This window comes from Sciurus carolinensis, chromosome 16, assembly GCF_902686445.1.
Source record: "Sciurus carolinensis chromosome 16, mSciCar1.2, whole genome shotgun sequence".
Classification (NCBI taxonomy): Eukaryota; Metazoa; Chordata; class Mammalia; order Rodentia; family Sciuridae; genus Sciurus; species Sciurus carolinensis.
The window spans coordinates 65,320,494-65,337,934 of NC_062228.1; the positions used below are offsets into that span (position 1 = coordinate 65,320,494).

The 17,441-nt window shown below is 52.6% G+C and overlaps 1 protein-coding gene across 2 annotated transcripts; it reads left to right on the forward strand.

Annotated features, from left to right (window-relative positions):
* The first annotated feature begins 238 nt into the window (after nt 1-238).
* U2af2 (U2 small nuclear RNA auxiliary factor 2) lies at nt 239-17,387 on the forward strand. 2 transcript variants are annotated; one of them, XM_047527345.1, is made up of 12 exons: nt 239-437; nt 4,294-4,429; nt 5,200-5,244; nt 5,553-5,656; nt 6,024-6,175; nt 7,430-7,546; nt 8,328-8,466; nt 12,035-12,114; nt 12,196-12,318; nt 12,605-12,703; nt 12,962-13,210; nt 16,605-17,387. In XM_047527345.1, the coding sequence occupies exons 1-12, from the start codon at nt 389-391 to the stop codon at nt 16,737-16,739; spliced, it is 1,428 nt and encodes a 475-aa protein (XP_047383301.1). In that variant the 5' UTR covers nt 239-388; the 3' UTR covers nt 16,740-17,387. The 2 variants fall into 2 exon arrangements, with proteins under 2 accessions (XP_047383301.1, XP_047383302.1); XM_047527346.1 differs by having other exon boundaries at nt 241-437; nt 12,605-12,691.
* The last annotated feature ends 54 nt before the right edge of the window (nt 17,388-17,441 follow it).

Sequence of the window (17,441 nt, forward strand, 5' to 3'; positions counted from 1 at the left end):
AAGCGAGACCCACGGAAACCTCCGAATGTTGAGACGCTAATCTTCAAAAAGTTACCGAAACCAGGGAAGCCGGAGAACTGTCACTGCGGGTGTTTTCCGAAGCGGCCGAAGCCGCTGACAGCCTATCCTTCGGTCTACAGTCCGGAAATAGCCGACGCGTTTTGGAGCCAGGCTCGGGGGAGAGGGGCAGCTCGCGGGGGGGGGCGGGCGGGGCGAGGGGGCGGAGCCGGGGCGGGGCGGGGCGTTGGGGGCTTGATTAGGTAGGCGACGAAGCGCCGGCGGCGCCGGAAGTAGCCGAAGCCAGCGGCGGAAGTAGCCGAAGCGGCCAGAGCGGGCGGGCGGCAAGGCGAGGCGAGAGCTGCACAAGGCCCTACGCGGCCGCCTCAGCATGTCGGACTTCGACGAGTTCGAGCGGCAGCTCAACGAGAATAAACAAGGTGAGGGCGCCGGGATCGCAAGGCGGTGGCGGGAGCGTCTTAGGCTTTGCTCCTTGGCCCCCGCCATTTTCCCCTCGCGGCCCCCTCCTCAGGGCCGCGCCGTGCCCCCCCCTTTTCGGCGCGCGCCTTGCTCACGTGACCACCGCGTTCCGTCGCGCGCGGCGAGGGAAGGGGCGGCGGGCGCGGCTTGTGGCGCATGCGCGCGGCGCCGTCCTCCTCCCACGTGGTCCCGGCGGAGGTTGCGCGGGGGACGCGGTGCTAGCGCGCTAGGGCTTTGGACGCAAAGGCTCGCTTTTTCCCTTTGGGCAGGAGACGACGTTAAGTCCTGTAATCCTGTGTTTTTCACCCGCTGCCTTGGACTTCCGCTTCCGGCCGGGCGTTCGGCCGTGTCTCCACGCCCCCTTTGTTTCCAAAATGGCGGTGGCGGGGACCGGGGCCCCCCCTCCCTCCTTCACGTGGACGGCCGCCCCTGCAGGCCGCGGCCCTTCTCGCGCCCTGCCCTTCCCGGCTTCTTAGGACCTCCCTGTCAGGGAGCCTCTGCCCGGGCCGCTCGGGCCTCGGAAAACCCGTGGGACACCTGTTTCCTCGCGGAAGCGGGAAGCGCCTGCCCTCTTTGTGCCTCGCACGTGTGCGCCCTGCGTGTACGGGGATTTTCCGCGGGCCCGGTTACGACATGTGCAGTGCGTGTGCCCCACGTTCCCAGCCTGAGACACCCCCAGTCCTGTCCGGGCCCAGACTCAGGACGCCTAGACTCGCCTAACGAGTCATTTCAGTGTAGGGAAGAGAACTGAGCGGCTCTTGGCAGGCAAGAGGGAAGGCGCTGCCCCGTTGGGGGCTAAGGGAAGGTGGGAGGCAGGTCAGAACAAAGGCCGGGGCCATGCTGGCGCAGATCGAGTTAGGGACTCCAAGAACGTTGGAAGAGTCCTTGACTATTTTTAGTCTCTGGTGTGTCCACATTTTGGTTTGAATGAAGAAACTGAGGAGTAGGGGAGGTTGGAGACTTGAATCTCTTGGCGCTTCAGGCTTAAGTTGCCTGTGTTCTTAGCTGGAGTTCGGGGGACGGAATGGGACTCAGTTCTCCGTTGAACCCACGCTAGAATTGAGTAAGGGAGTGGCTGTGTTAGAAAACAGTACCTGGGGAAGAGGTGACTGCTAATTGCCCTCGCTGTGTCTGCTCCTGTCTAGGTGGTGTACTGCTTAAGAGCGTGTTTTGGAGTTGAGTGTACCTGAGTCCGAATACCTGCTTTGTTGCTTAGTATCTGTGTTATTTGAATATCTTCGTTGTTTGTTTTTTTCCATCTGTAGACTGACATCGCAGTTTTGCCCTTGAGTTTTGAGAGAGTTAATGAGAATGATGTTGGTGTTGGAATTAAACTCTGAGAGCTTACCACGTGTCAGGCAATTTGCTAAACTCTCTGCATGGTTTTTCTAACTGAAGCCTTGTAACAGCCTTATGAGAACAAAATAATTACTTTTTCTTACCAGAAAGGAAAGTGAAGCTCAAGAGCTTAAAAACTTTCCCACGTCCCAGCTGGTCAGAGGCAGGAGCCGAGATTAAATGGGTAACGTGTAAGTGCACGTGGCTCAGCATATGTCAAAGCACCTAATAAGTGATGATTATTATTGTGAAATCACATTCTTAGAAAGGAAGTAGAAAGGCATGTATTCACATAGACGTAGTGTAAGGGTTAGGGAAGGGCCTGGAAAAACATGCTTTCCAAATATTCTGCCAGGTCTTCAACACTTGGATGGTGTTGTACTTGACTCTGACTTTTAAATAAGAGTAAACCAAGTGTTAGAAGTTTTTTAAGTTGTTGGTTGGGGATGTAGTTCAGTGGTAGGGTTTAATCCCAGTACTACAAACACAATCTAATGTAGCATGGTTTTTATGCAGAGTTGTTTCACTCTGTTGGACTCCCAAGTGGAACTGCTTTAGAGGGTCCTGGAGGCTGCACTGCTTTGGTCCTCCTGGGTTGTTCCTGCTAGTGCAGGAGTGCCAGGGCCTCAGATGTAAGCACATCTGGGTTGGTGGAGCAGCTCCCACAAGGTGACCACAGTGCAGCATTTTGAGCAAATGAAGAAGCTTCCTTTCTGTTCTTACCTGTCCAGCATCAGTGTGGGGGAGAGAATTCTTGCCATAGGGGAGGCTCCGCCCATGTGTTACCCTGCCTGTGCCTCTTGTCTTTGTGGGTTATCCTCCCAACATCTCTGAACTTCAGGCCCCTTCAGACACCTAGGTCTGAACCCCAGCAGCAGGAAAGACTCTTGGGCTTCACAGAGCTATTCCCGTTCCCTGAGCTGGGTACAGTGCCTGTGTGTTTGCTTAATACTGCACAGTGCTAGTCTGTCTTTAATTCTTTCTCCTCCCTATTCCAGTCTTTTTAGTTTATTTTTGGCCCCTGAAGAGAAAATCCTGAGAGTGACTGGTAGTCTTAGCTGGACACTGGAGTGTTCTGCTTGACCCTCATTCAGGAATATGACCTGGTGCCTGACCAGCTGACATTACAGAGTTCAAATTCAGGTTTCACCATTTCCTAGCTGTTAGGTCTTGAACTCGAGTCGTGATCTCCCTGTGCCTTAGTTTTCTTATTTGTTACTTGAACTCCAGTAGTGTTTTTTTTCAAAGCAGTAATGTAGAGTAAGTAGGAGTAAAACTAGTAGGGATTCTGATTGTAAGAATGCATCTCAGTGTTACCAAAAAGTGACCTTTCTGGGTGCCCTTTTTCCCTGAGTGTTGGTGGTTCTGGAATTGAGAAGAATTTACAAAAAGTTTGTGTTTAATTGCATCAGAAAGACATGTCAGATAAAATGTCGTAAGACTGGCAGGCCTAGAAGTCAAATTTGACAGGCTCTTATTGCCTTTTCTTATGAGTGTTCTTCCCGAGACACTCATAAGAAATGTATGCTCAACCAGGAGTAGGTTGGTGTTTTCATCTTTTATTGTGCTTGAGGGGTTGTTGAGAAATCAGCAGTGCCAGTGATCTAAGGCAATGGTGCTACTTGTGCTTGGCCTCCACCTTGAAGGTCATTGTCCTCCTCCCGAGGGTGAGGGATCTGGTGGGCGCAGAGTGTAGCTGGCAAGGTTGTGCTCTATTCTGGTCCCCACCTCTGAGACAGATGAAGCTGAGAATGCAGATTGAATGCTGGCAGGGACACAGGTCTCACTCTGGCCCTTCCTGTCTGGCTATGAGGGGGTGAGGCAGGGAGGGTTGGGTGGTTTGGGCTTCCAGTCTGGATTAGGTGGCTCTTCTCCATCTGCTGAAAAAGACTGGAGCTTCTTTCCCCTTCAGTTCACACATTCAGAAAGCGGCCCCTCCCCTGGGGGAGGGTGTTCCTGCATTATTCACCTGGTTGGGAAGGGATGGAGTTGAGTTTCCTTGCTTCCTGGGGTTAGCAGATCCTGCCTGGCACCTGGTCCCTGGGCCTGATGGTGGGGCTGTGGGTGCCAGCTGGTTGCAGAGGTCTTTCCTGAGGGATTGCTGGGTTCCTTCAGGAAAACATCATTGGGTCTCTTGATTCCCCAGCCTCTAGCCCTGCCCCTCTCAGGGACGACCCTGGGGTCAGGCCCCTCAGCCCTCGAGGGGGACCAGGAGCCAGCCTCCTCTGTCTTCTCTGGCTCCTCCGCTCCTCTTGAGCATCCTCAGGTATCTTACACCCCGGGGGCATTTTCAGGCCCTGTTCCCCTGGTCCCCTCAGAGTCCTTGGGGACTCGTGTGTGGACCCAGGAGGCCTGCTATCTCCCTTCCCTTTGGGGGTGGCTTCCCTGGGGCTTGGGACATAGCACCAGCGTGCAGGGTGGGCTGGGCTTGAATCCTTCGTCTGCTCATTCCATCTCCTCCTTCTCGCCTCTGTCCAGAACGGGACAAGGAGAACCGCCATCGGAAGCGCAGCCACAGCCGCTCTCGAAGTCGGGACCGCAAACGCAGGAGCCGGAGCCGGGACCGGCGCAACCGGGACCAACGCAGTGCCTCTCGGGACAGGCGACGACGAAGGTATCTGGGTTCAGGAACCAACTTGGGAGCTGGGCCAACTTGGGAGTCGGGGTGCTTGCCGTTCCAGGCTGTGGTCTGAATGGGCCTGGGCCCTCTGTGACTCGTCCTTCCTCACTTCGTGTATGTCTTGGGGGGTGTACTGTTTGGTACGTTTTGAATTATGACTTCTCACTATTTAGGTTTCTGTTTTCTGTGTTGGGGGTACTGGTGGGTTGTTGGGTGCCATGGTTTCTTTGGAGACAGGGAATGAATCCTGTTTCTGAGAGGCTGCTCTCTGTCCCCAATGCTGAGGGACTACATTTTTCTTTCCTATTCTTCCTGTGATTCTCTTTGGGACTGTCTTCAAGAGGGCTGATTTCTGTTTCCAGTCTTTCTTCTTTGCCTCCCAGGAAAAGGGTGTTCTTGGAGTGGGACGGTACTCACAGCCTGGGCTTGGTTTCCAGCTCAGGGAATGTCGGTTTTATTTGGAGGCCTCTTCTCCCTGGCGCCCCGTTAAATGAGAGGGGGGGAGTACGTGGAGGTCCTCCTGCTCTGCCAGTTCATTGTCTTCAGAGAGTGGTTTACCATGGCTCCTTTCTCTCCTTCCTCCTTCCTGGGAGTGGGAGTGTTTGGGGAGGGAGGAATGGCAGGGCTGAGGGGGGCCTGCTTGCCACTTGTTCACCTCGGCCCTGCCCCAGCACTGGGGCTTAGTGCTCTTGGGGGGTGTGGCATGTGGGGAAGACGAGGGTCCCCAGTCACCCCTCCCCATACCTTTCCCTCCCACCCCCCAGCAAACCTTTGACCAGAGGCGCTAAAGAGGAGCACGGTGGATTGATGTGAGCTTCTCTTCCTGCCCCTTCCACCCTGATGTCCACTCCCTTCACCTTCCTCACGTCCTGAGCACCCTGCCTGGCCTGCGCCCACCCTGGCCCAAGCACTGGGGAAGAGTCTGCCTGCCTTGAAACCAGCGCCCCTCCCCAGTCCTGGGCCCTGCCCTGACCCGGATCCTCTCCCTCTTGGAGAGAGTGGAGCTTTTGTGGTGGGGAGTTGAGTGGGAGCCTGGGAGGGGTTCCTGGGTGGGAGCTTGCAGGCCCTCTCTTGGTCAGACTGAGGTCGCCTGCCCCGCTCTCCCCCCCCCACCCAGTCGTTCCCCCCGCCATGAGAAGAAGAAGAAGGTTCGTAAATACTGGGACGTGCCACCACCTGGCTTTGAGCACATCACCCCAATGCAGTACAAGGCCATGCAAGGTAGGACCCCTAGTTGGGTTGTTCTGGAGGGTATAAAGTATGATGTTGGGGGCAGTTGTCTCCATTAGTCTGTCTGAGTGTGTTTTTGGGGGTTGGGTTGAACCAGATGGAGATTCATACACGTAGGCTTCTTGTGGCTTCTGCTGGAGGAGGAGATGATCTGAGGTACCTGTAGCAGAACTGGGTCGAGGCTTCCACCCTGATGCTGTTAGGAAATGTGGCTTCTGAGGAACATTTATTACTGGGTTTTGGGGTCTGGTGATGGAAAGGCTAGAGGTAGTTCTCAGCATGCTGGGGGATGTTCCCAGTGAACTTGGGTTAAAGGTTGCTCTAATGTGGTTTTACTGTTTCCACTCCTCTCTTGAAGCTGCGGGTCAGATTCCAGCTACCGCTCTTCTCCCCACCATGACCCCTGATGGTCTGGCTGTGACCCCAACGCCTGTGCCTGTGGTTGGGAGCCAGATGACTAGACAAGCCCGGCGCCTCTACGTGGGCAACATCCCCTTTGGCATCACTGAGGTACTGCCCTCCCCCTGCCCCTATCCTCTCCCCTGTTCCCCCACCCTGCTCCTCCCCTCCCCTCCATTCCCTCCCCCCAACCTGCACGGGTCAGACTCTGTTCCTGCAAGACCCCCCGGCCCCCCTCCCAGACGGACCGATGGAGTTGAGCCAGCCAGGGGCCGGGCTGGGGGTGGCCCCTCCCTCCCTCCCTCTTCCCCTCTCCCGTCTCCCCCCCACCTCCTTCAGCAACCCAGGGATCACACACACAACGAACCTGCATATCATACCTCGTACCTCGGAGAGAGACAGAGAGGGAGACTCGGACACACACATACCCACACACACACACATGGACACACACACAGACGCACGCCCCCTGCAGTTTTTCTGACACGTTCTCCTTTCTGCCATCTGTCCCATCCTTTCCCCCACATCCCTCCCATGGTCGCTGTTCTTTTATTTTTGATCGCCCTGACCTCCCCCAACCTTCCCCACCGCTCCTCTCCCTTGCCCCTCTCCCCCACCCCTTCCCGTGGCACCCCCTGAGAATCCCGAGATCAAAGAGTTGTTTCCATTTCTCTTTAAAGTGAAATATTGTGGGGCTGAGATCCCTCGTAGCAACAAAAAGTTTGCTACCATCGTCGAAGGCAAGTAAGGTCCATTCTGACTTTCTCAACCTGCACTTTGCTACATTTGATAAACCAGCCCCCGGACTCCAGGGCCAGATCCCTCCACATCACTCTTTTCTCCTCCCCTCCCGCCCCGCCCCTCCCGCCCCTGCACTCCACCTCCTTGCTCTGTGCTGGTCTCCCTCTGTCCCTTGGCTTGTCTCTGTCTCTCCTGCTTGCTGCTTTCTTGCTGTTTCCCTGTTGTCTGCACTGTGTTTCTTCCTCATCATCTTGTTTTATGTTTTGTTTTTTTCCTCCTTTTCTTGTTGTTGACTTCCATTTTTTTCTTGAACAATTTTCCTCCTTTTTTCCTGATTTGTTTGGGGCCCCTGGGGCTCTCCCCCTGCACCTGTCCATTCCTATCTCCTGTCCTTCACTGTCTCTTGCTACTTTTTCCTCCTTGTTTTCTCATTTTCCTCCTGCTTTTGTTCCTACTATTGACCTCTACACCCCCACCCATATTCCACCATTCCCTCCCCTCCCCTTCTCCCTACCCTCGTCCCTCTCCCCTTACCCCAAACCCCTCTGTGTCTCCCTCTCTCACCCTTCCCCTCCTCTCTCCACCTCCCTCCCCGCCCCTCCCTGTCTCCTATTCCCTCTGCAGGAGGCCATGATGGATTTCTTCAACGCCCAGATGCGCCTGGGGGGGCTAACCCAGGCCCCTGGTAACCCGGTCTTGGCTGTGCAGATTAACCAAGACAAGAATTTTGCCTTTTTGGAGGTGAGCTGGGCAGGCGATGGGGTCAGGAGGCGGGGGGCATTGTGTGGTCCCTTGGTGTGTTGTGCTGCCCATTCCCACCAGCCCTCTGCTGTCTGTTCTGTTATTCTCTGGGAGGCCTGGGAGGCTGTAGACCTCTTCCAGACCATTCTGGTGCCGTATTTTGTTCCGGCCATACTCGGCTTCCCAGGACACACCAGGCCCCAACCAGGGCCCAGGTTGAGGTGGTCACTCTGCCTGGCTAACCATGTTTCTAATTCACCTTCCTTGTCATTTGTTTCTCAGATTTTCTGGTAAAGGATCTTGGTTACTAATTTTTGACTTTGGGTGCGCCAGTGTTCTTATTAAAAACAGGCATTGCACCAACACTAGGTTGCTGGAAAGGCTTCTGAGTGCTGCCTCTCACTCCACACTGGCCTCACTGCAGTTTACCTTGAATCCCACTGTTGCAGATTTTAGCTTAATTAAATGCTACTTAGCAGCCTTCAATGCCTTCTCCTCCTTATGTATCTTAACATCCCCACTCTGTCCTCCCAGCACTTTGTCCCCCTTCAGCAGCATCAAACTTGTGGTTGTGTGTTTGCCTCTGCATCTGTGTTGGGTGTTGGTGACTGCACTGGGGAGAGAGTGAGTCTCTAGGACCAGGATGTTCTGTTGTCCAGCACAGTGGTGTTTGTTCATATGAATGAAAAGAAAGAAAGTCATGGCTTATCACAGCCTTGGGGGCTGAGGCCTGGTCTAGTCCTTGACCCCTGCCCCTTCCCACCCCTTCTCTTTCCTTCAGTTCCGCTCAGTGGATGAGACCACCCAGGCCATGGCCTTTGATGGCATCATCTTCCAGGGCCAGTCACTGAAGATCCGCAGGCCTCATGACTACCAGCCACTGCCTGGCATGTCAGAGAATCCCTCTGTCTATGTGCCTGGTGAGTGAAGAGCCCAGTTTTTTGTGCCCACCCTTCCTGTCTTCAGCTTAACTGGAACTACTCAGGAAGTAGTGTGCTGCTTTGGATGTACAGACCTTCTCTCTGCATGGCAGGTGTGGTTTCTGGGGCCCAGAGGGTGAACTGTAAGCATCTTGCAGATGGACAGTTTGCAAGTGGCAGGTCAGGACCAGACCAGAGATGCTCTGGGAAGTGCAGGACTTGCAGTCTGGGCCTGGTCTTCCCCCTGCCCCATGGTATCTTGATTTTGGGATCTCAGAGGACTTGTGTGCGAAGACCTCAGTAAAGCACCTGGTGTGGGGTCTGGCATGTCAGTATTCACTCATTTAATGTTTTCCAGCCTCTGCTTTGAATCTGCTGTGGGCTCTCTCCCTTGCTGTGTCTAGTATCACTTCTGATGGGTAGTTAATGACAACCAGAGCTTGGCAGACAACAGCGTGCAGGACCTAAGTGGTCAGGTGCACCCTAACGTGTGATTGCTGTAGCTTTTCAGATAGCTGTGGGCTATGGAGATAGAGGCCTTGGGCCACTCTAATCCTACAGGCTGTAGTGGGGCTGACTCCTCTAGTGACAGTAGATATCAGTGAGGATTTAGGCTTGTTCGAGGTCCTTGGGGTGTGAAAGCCCTCTGGTGCTTGAGGGGACCAGGGTTGCTGGAACTTGAGTGAGTGGGGTGCAGGTCTCAGGCAGGTTGGAACATTGAGACTGTGGCATCTGCTTGCTGATTCTCAGTTGTAGAAACAGCTCTTCAGAGTGGGACCCCAGAGAGGTCCACGTATTCTGCAGGAGTTGGGGGCTGAGTTCCCCAACTCTTGTATTTCTTTTCACTGTAAGTTTTGGTAAATTCAGTTTATTTATTTATTTATTTATTTTTTGGAACTCTAGAAACCTGAAGTGTGATACGCACTGATAGGCACTATCTAAGTGCTCCATCTGGTGACCATGTGGGTACTTTCCCGCTTAGTGACAGAACATCTCCCTTATGCCTCTACCAGTGAATTCAATGTGCTTAAGTTCACTTACAGTTATGTGAATAGCCCGCCACCTGCCAGTGCTTACCACGTGCCAGGTACTGGCACAAAGACACTGTATGGCTCTTCTTGAAACCTTCACAACAGTCCTGCAGTACAGGACTAGGTTAAGACTTGGGGGACACATTTGGGTCATTGCCTGTTTCTGTAGGTGAAGATTTATGGGTAAACACTCTTGTTAATGCATTGCTTGTGTGCCAAGGTGAGTAACTGTGGCGCAGACTGAATGGCCCATTAAAACAAAAATACCTGTTGTGTGGCTATTCACTAAGAAAGTTTGCGGACTCTTCCTGTAGTAGATGCAGCTCTGATTTTGCAGAGTGAGGCATGGGGTGATGAATAACCTTCTGAAAATCCTGAAACCAGTGTCCTGGACCGTGCAGCTTGGCCATGGGTCCCTGATCAACCTTTGTGTACTGCCTCCTACACACTGGTCACTTTTCTTCTGAAAGCAGATGTGTACAGGGGGACAGTTGCTTTTGATTATTCTTCGTTGTGGCAGACTTTTTCCAGAGGTGGCCATTATTGTATAAACAAGGGGAAGGTCATTTGTTAGTCTGTTTGGGATGTGCACCTGGAAAGGCTTGGTTGTCCAGTTCTGCTTGTGATTGGACTGAACAGTACCACTCTAGGAGGAGGTGGCAGGAAGTGTGATTCTGCCGGCAGGCTAAGCATTCTCCAGCGTAGTTTCCTTCTGATATAGCTGGTGTTTTGATCTATCTTTCTGTTACTACAGAGGAAAAAAGTTTTATTCCATAAAGACAATAAAGATTTGATAAATGAACAGATCTCTTGATGAGACAGTTTGGAAACTGGAAGACAACACTTTGATGAAGGGGTAGTTGGTAACACCTGGAGGGACACAGTACAAGATGCATTTCCACTGAGGTCCAGCCCAGATGAAGCTGCCCGCAGTGGGCCCTAGCTCCCCTTGTGTGGCCCAGGTTAAGCTCACCTTTAGCAGTAGCATGAATTGTGCTCCTTTCTGTACCCTGGTGGCTGCTGGTGTCCTCCCAGTCTACAGATGAAGATGCTGAGCCCTTGGCAGTCACTGCTTGACCCCAGGGAGCCTGGCTCTCTTGCCCTCACTGGTGCTGTCTCCCTGAGGAGCAGCATAGTTGTTAAGCTTGAATTTGGAGCTTGGGGACACATGATCCTCTTTGCTGATCACCTGCTAGAGCCCTGGGCAGACACTGAGTAGCTTGTGGACAGAGTTGGAGGCCATCTTTTTTCCTGTCTTTGTGACTTTGCCCTGTACCTCAGTTTACTCATTTTTGTATTGTAGCCAGGGCTTTTGCATACATTAAAGTAGTAGATTCAAAGAGGTTGGGCCATGCCTGGCTTGTGGCTAGCATTTCATGTGTGCTTCTGCCCCCAGGATGTTTTGGCTTGTCATAGTGGCATCCAAGCTGGGTTCCCTGTGGTCTGCATGGCCTCAATCTGCTGGGCCCACTCTGAGGGACAGAGCCAGCTGGATGGGTGTCTGTAGTTCTGTGGGTACCAGAGGGGCTGGGGTGGGAGAGAGTGCATCAGGCGGATGAGAGTCCAGAGTGTGGGTGGGGCCCAGTGACTCAAATTCTGGGGCTTTTCCCCATTTCCTACCTTTTCTGGTGTTCCTAAGTTCAGGATGGAGGTGAGATGGGCCACTAGCACTTGGTATGAGAGACTGCTGTGGAAGGGGAGGCTCTGTGGCCAGGCTTTGAACTAGGGAGTCAGGGTGGATGGCTGCTGGGGTCTTATAGCTCTTGTCAGATAGGATGGTTCCAAGAATGAAGTGGTAAAATTGACCAAATATGTAGGCAGCCAGGTTGAAATATCTGGCAGGCATTTGTCTGTGAGTTGAGTTCAGGGCAGAGTAGAGGGCAGGACTGAGGGCTGTTGAATTCACTCAGCTCATGTGACCATGCTGTGACATTTCAGCCCTCCAGGACCTTGGATACAGCGCCCCATCTTGAGTTAGCCAGCAGCTTCCACAGAGGTCAGAATGGCTGACATAGATTACTTGAGCAGCCTGAGAGCAGGTCATCTCTGTGGTGTCACAGATGAACTGGGGCCCAGAGACAACCCAGTCTCCTGAGCACAGGTCCCTAAAAGGAAATGACTGAATGATTTAATGGGGAAGATGTTCCTAGGCAGTTGTCAGTGAAGGGCAAGACCCAAGTTGGGACCCTGGGGGTGAAGAAGGGTTGGGTATGTATCACAGCAGTGTGTTCAGAGGCAAGGTGACCTCTTGGGGTCACATAGCAGTGTGTGGCAGGTGGAGGGTGTGAATGTGGATCTAGGTGCCAGGAGGGTGTTCTGGGGGGATGCTGCTAGCTTAAGGTTGCTCTGAGAACCAGTTTGGGAGACACCCTGTGCTCCCTTGCATGTGTCCTTGTCAGGCTGGGGTGGGGATGAGAGGGACACAAGGTGTGGCCCTTCCTCCTTCCCTCATCAGGGTGAGGCCTATGAGGGGCTCACCTGTCATCTGGGAGCTGACTTCCTACTGAAATTGAAGTCCTTTTCCCTTCTCCCCTTAGGAGTTGTGTCCACTGTGGTCCCTGACTCTGCCCACAAGCTGTTCATTGGGGGCTTACCTAACTACCTGAATGATGACCAGGTAAACCCCTTGTCCCCTTCCCTCTCCTCCTCCTCCTCTCTGGTCTGACTTGAGCCCTGAGGGATTCTCGACCTGCTGCAGGTAAAAGAGCTACTGACATCGTTTGGGCCTCTTAAGGCCTTCAACCTGGTCAAGGACAGTGCCACAGGGCTCTCTAAGGGCTATGCCTTCTGTGAGTACGTGGACATCAACGTCACAGATCAGGTGAGCTCTGACAGCTATTTTGCTGCTTCTGTTTTTCCCAACCCTTCTCAGTTTCCAAGCTGAAGTCTCTCTTCTCAGGGCATAGGGTGGGAAGCAAGCCAGACTGAGGCAGAGCTCTGTATGGGACTCTCCACCTTTGCCCTGATTTTGGCTCCTTCTAAACTTTAAGCCCCCATTGCTTTCCCCTCTCCCCACCAATTCCCCCGTTTGCGGGGAGGTGCTCGTCTCCTGGACCCTGACCCACATCTCTCCTGCACCCCTTCCACCCCTTGCCTTCTGACTGCAGGCCATTGCTGGGCTGAATGGGATGCAGCTAGGGGATAAAAAGCTGCTCGTCCAGAGGGCGAGCGTGGGAGCCAAGAACGCCACGCTGGTGAGCCCCCCGGCACGTCATCTTCATTGGCTAGAGGGACCCTGGGATTGGGAGGGGCTGGCAGGGGGTAGGTTCTCTTTAGCTGTACCCCAGCTTTGGTAGGAGGGAATTGGGTAGGGGGACCATCAGAGGCAGTGCTGGGGAGTAGGCGCACATGTGTTCAGGTGGAGGAGTGGTCTTCCCCTGAGTTGGTGTCTGAAGGGCATGGGCTTGAGTGGAGGGAGTCCGGTCTGAACCCCCTGTGAGCCCCCGTCTCCCTCTACCCCACAGAGCACCATCAACCAGACTCCAGTGACACTGCAGGTGCCGGGCCTGATGAGCTCACAGGTGCAGATGGGCGGCCACCCTACTGAGGTTCTGTGCCTCATGAACATGGTGCTGCCAGAGGAGCTGCTGGATGATGAGGAGTATGAGGAGATCGTGGAGGACGTGCGGGATGAGTGCAGCAAGTACGGCCTCGTCAAGTCCATCGAAATCCCCCGGCCTGTGGATGGCGTCGAGGTCCCCGGCTGCGGAAAGGTCAGGGCATCTGGGCTCAGCTTGTGCCCTGCCTTCCTTGTACCCTTACTGAGTGTCCCTCTTGACCTGGCCTGGGGAGGTGCTAGTGACCCAGAGGATCAGGGCCCTCTGATGGAGACGGGCTGTTGGGGCTGAGAACCTGGGTTCTGTTGAAGCAGCTTTAGTTTAGAGCCCAGTTCTGCACCTGCCTTGTCAGGAGCCACATTTTGCCTTGTCTGTGAGGTGGAGAAAAAGTGTGTGAGGGCATCACAGCTCTTGGTGGTGCTGTGCCTCTGGTGTACCAGGTGCTCTGCTGTCTAGGTCCCGTGCTGAGCCCTTCTGTACCCCTGGGCTCCCTCATGGGAGGAGATGAGGCACATAGGTGACATGCCACACAAGCAGGCTCAGGTCCCTGCAGTCTTAAGAGCCCACAAAGTCATCTTGTCCCTCCTCTGTGCCCCAGGTCACTGTACTTATTCATGCACTCATTGTGTTAGGGAATTCTGCCTTCCCTGGGGTCTGATCTGTGAGCAGAACAACTCCTGCTGTCAAATACCTGGAATCCTGGGGGCACTGTTTTCAGGGGATGTGCCATGTTGGGCAGGAAATAGGGTGGCCCAGCTGCCTTTTTAAAAAGGGATTGTTGAGGCTGAGAGGTCCAGTGAGGTTCAGTTCTCTCACAGTAGGTAGGGTGCACAGCAAGCACAGAGATCCTGGGCAGGACTGTCGGTGTATTTGGGGACAGCGAGGAGGCCAGGGATAGCAAAGGAGAGCAGTGGGAGATGAGCTCAAGGAGCAGGTTGCTGGGTGGGTCCTTGAGAGACTATTGGGTGTGGTTTTGAGTGAAATGGAAAGGAGGCTGCTGGGAGGTCTGGCAGATAGAGATGGTTCTTTGTTTTAATGGAAAACTAAGCAGGCACTTGCCCTGCCCTGCAGAGCTGAGCAGGATCAGAGTGTGAGGGAATTCTTGGGGGAACCGACAGGTTCATTGAGGCTACAGTGAGCAAGAGCTACATTTGTTAGAGCAATCTGGCTCTATAGGACTGTCAGGGAGGACTCATGAACTTGTGGAAGAAGCTTGGGATTTTCCTGGAAGTGGTGGGTTTTTAAGAAGAGAGAAGGCTGTGTTCATGTTTCTGGTGATACCTACTGCAGTTTGTGGAGTAGAGAGGATCCAACAAGAGTAGGGTGATGCAAGAAGTTTCCTGCAGTAATCTGGATGAAAGATATTACCTTTTCTGGTTCTGTCATGTGCTAGGCAGTGACTTCGTTCTGTGACAGCCTGCATAAAGGGCCATGGTCCTGTGAAGATGAATAGTGCCTTGTGATACTGTAGCCAGCTCAGGTTTGCTACAGTGGTGAAATGGTCCATGACACATTTGGTGGAACCCGTATAGTCCTTAAGTGGCCTATGACTAGTTAGCAGGGGGTAGAGGGGAAGTGGGTGGGTTTGAGTTAGTATTTTTTTTTTTTTGGTACTGGAGATGGAACCTGGGGACACTTAAAACACTGAGCCACATTCCCAGCCCTTTTTTGTATTTTATTTAGAGACAGGGTCTCACCTAGTAGCTTACTTAGTACCTTGTTAAGTTGCTGGCTGGCTTTGAACTCTCGATCTTCCTGCCTCAGCTTCCCAAGCTGTTGGGATTACAGGTGTGAGCCACCACACCCACAAATTGATGGGTTGGAGAAATTTAAGCCTTTAAATTCCCAGCCCTTGGTAATTGGTTTGTTGAAACAGGGAGGGAGAATGCCCAGGAGATGCTGGGAGTGGCAGGTGAGAAACAAGGATGATGAGCTGGTATGTAAGGGGTCAGCAGTCAGTGTTGGGACACCTTGCCTTGAGGTTTCTGACACCCCAGTAGAGATGATTAGGGATCAGTTAGCTGGACAGATGTGTATTCAAAGGGTTAAGGAATGATGGAAACTGGGCCCCAGCAGCCCCTCCTCTTTCCAGGAGTCCTTGATAGGCCAGTTGGTCAGTTTGGTTCAATCTGGCACTACAGTGGTAACCTGGCTTAAAAAAGAGCTGAGTAAATATTTGTGGGAAGAATAAAGAGACCCTGGCCTTTAGGATCAGTTGACCAGTTTTAATTTACTACATCCTATTTTTGTTCTTAAACTTTGTTATAAACTTCATGTTACACATCTTTTCTATTGATACTTCAGGGATCAGTAGTGGTGTATTGTTTGTATTATAGTATCTACAGAACATGTTTTATCACAGTGTCCTGTCACCCAGCTTCAGGTTTCCAGTTTTTGTCATTTTTTTGTATTCAGTTTATTCCTCCTGCCCCATTTTTGTTTGAATATTTAAAACATAGCTTAGATGTATTTTGCCTAAGATAATTTAACTTTTTTCTCAACTATTGGACTAGTTAACTCTGCTTTGGGTGTTTCTGCTGTGCACTGTATGGGCTTGGCTGCATCCCAACCTGTACCTACCAGATGCTACAGTGCTGCTCCCCTCTTTGTGACAGCTCACTATGCTCTGGAGAGGTGTTGGCCCCTAGTGGGGAACCATTGCTCTAACCAGACAACCTTAAAATTGTGTTTTTAGTCTTGTGTGGTACATGCTTATAATCCCAGCTACTTGGGGGAGGCTGAGGCAGTAGGATGGCAAGTTCAGGGCCAGCCTGGGCAACTCAGTAGTAGCTCAGTGGTAGATCTGGATTCAGTCTCCAGTTTGAAGTGGAGGTGGGATTAACAAAATCATAATACAATTAATACAATAGCAAAATCAACATTAATTTTTTGTTACCTACCTAATCCATATTCCAGTTTGTTACTAAGACATGTCTTTTTTGAAAAAGGATTCAATCAAGGGCCCTTTTTGTGTTTGATTTTCCAAGTTTCTTCTAATTTTATCTCTCTATCTCCTACTTCTGAAGTCAAGCTGTTTTATGTGTTGAAGAAGTAGGGTCGTGGTTAGATAGAATTTAAATGTTAAAGTAGGTTCTTTGTATGCTCCTTTTCCTCTAAACTGGTGGTTGAAGCACAATACAAGTTTGAATAGGTTTGAGGTTACATTCTGGGTTTGAGTTCTAATTTCTGAGCTTCCCTTACTGCATCCCTTTTCTGGGAAGAAAAACATGGCCCTTGGTAATGTGGTGGCTAGTGTAGAGTAGATAGTGACTTCTGTGGACATTTGCTGGTCTTGCCAGCTGCCCTGTGTGATTCAGGGGACTCTCAGGCATGCCTTTGTTCTTTCATGCCTGTGAAGTCTCTGATCTGTGCTCTCTTGTTTTTTAATTCCAAAAGACATTTGGGTGAATAATCTCCAAACTACTGTAGGTCCCTTTCAGCATGCTGTGATGAGGCCTTTTCCTTCCTGCATTAGTCGTGGGCTTGGATGGGATGTTGATAGGCTGCTGGGAGCCAGCCTTGTTCACTGCCTGTTTCTTGCTCCCCACAGATCTTCGTGGAGTTCACCTCTGTGTTCGACTGCCAGAAAGCCATGCAGGGCCTGACAGGGCGCAAATTCGCCAACAGAGTGGTTGTCACCAAATATTGTGACCCCGACTCTTACCACCGCCGGGACTTCTGGTAGAGGTGGCCTGGGGAGGGTGGGGGCAGGGCTGGCTGGAGGCTTCTCTCCCGCCTGTCCCCCCCTTTCCCCCCTCTGAAGATGATGGGCAGAGGAGTGACAGCCGAATGACAGCCTGACAGCCGGCAGCAACTGGAATGGCAGCAATTAAGGGTGGGGGGTGGGGGGTTGGGAGGTTAGGGCAGGGAAGGGACTGGGGAAGTGCACACAGGCCCACACAGACACGCACCCACACAGACACAGAGGGAAGGGGTTGGGATGGGGACGGGTGCACAGCAGGGTGGGTAGGACCCCCACGGCCCCTCCCAAAACAGCCTTTTCTCCCTTACACCCCTTTTCTCCTCCCCTTTCCCATGGTAGGAACATAGTGTGTTTATATTTTATGGCCAAACTTTTGAATTTTGTTGTCCCGCCCTCAGTGCCCTGCCTTCTCCCCTTTGTAGGACCACAGCTCCCGTCCTCTGGTCCTCCCTGTTCCCTGCCCTGGTTTCCCTGGTTTCTTAAGTAGTTGGTTCTCTTTGGCCTTTCCCGACTCGCTCCCCCCTCCCCCCAGTCCCGTGGCCCCTGGCCCTCTCCTCCTCTCTGTGGCAGTTTCATATTTGCTAAGACGAATTTGCTCATTAAACATTTTGTTGTATTTTACTTTATGGAGCTAATCTGTGTCCAGTGTGTCCGACCCCTGCGCGGCGGGTGCGGGCTGGGGTT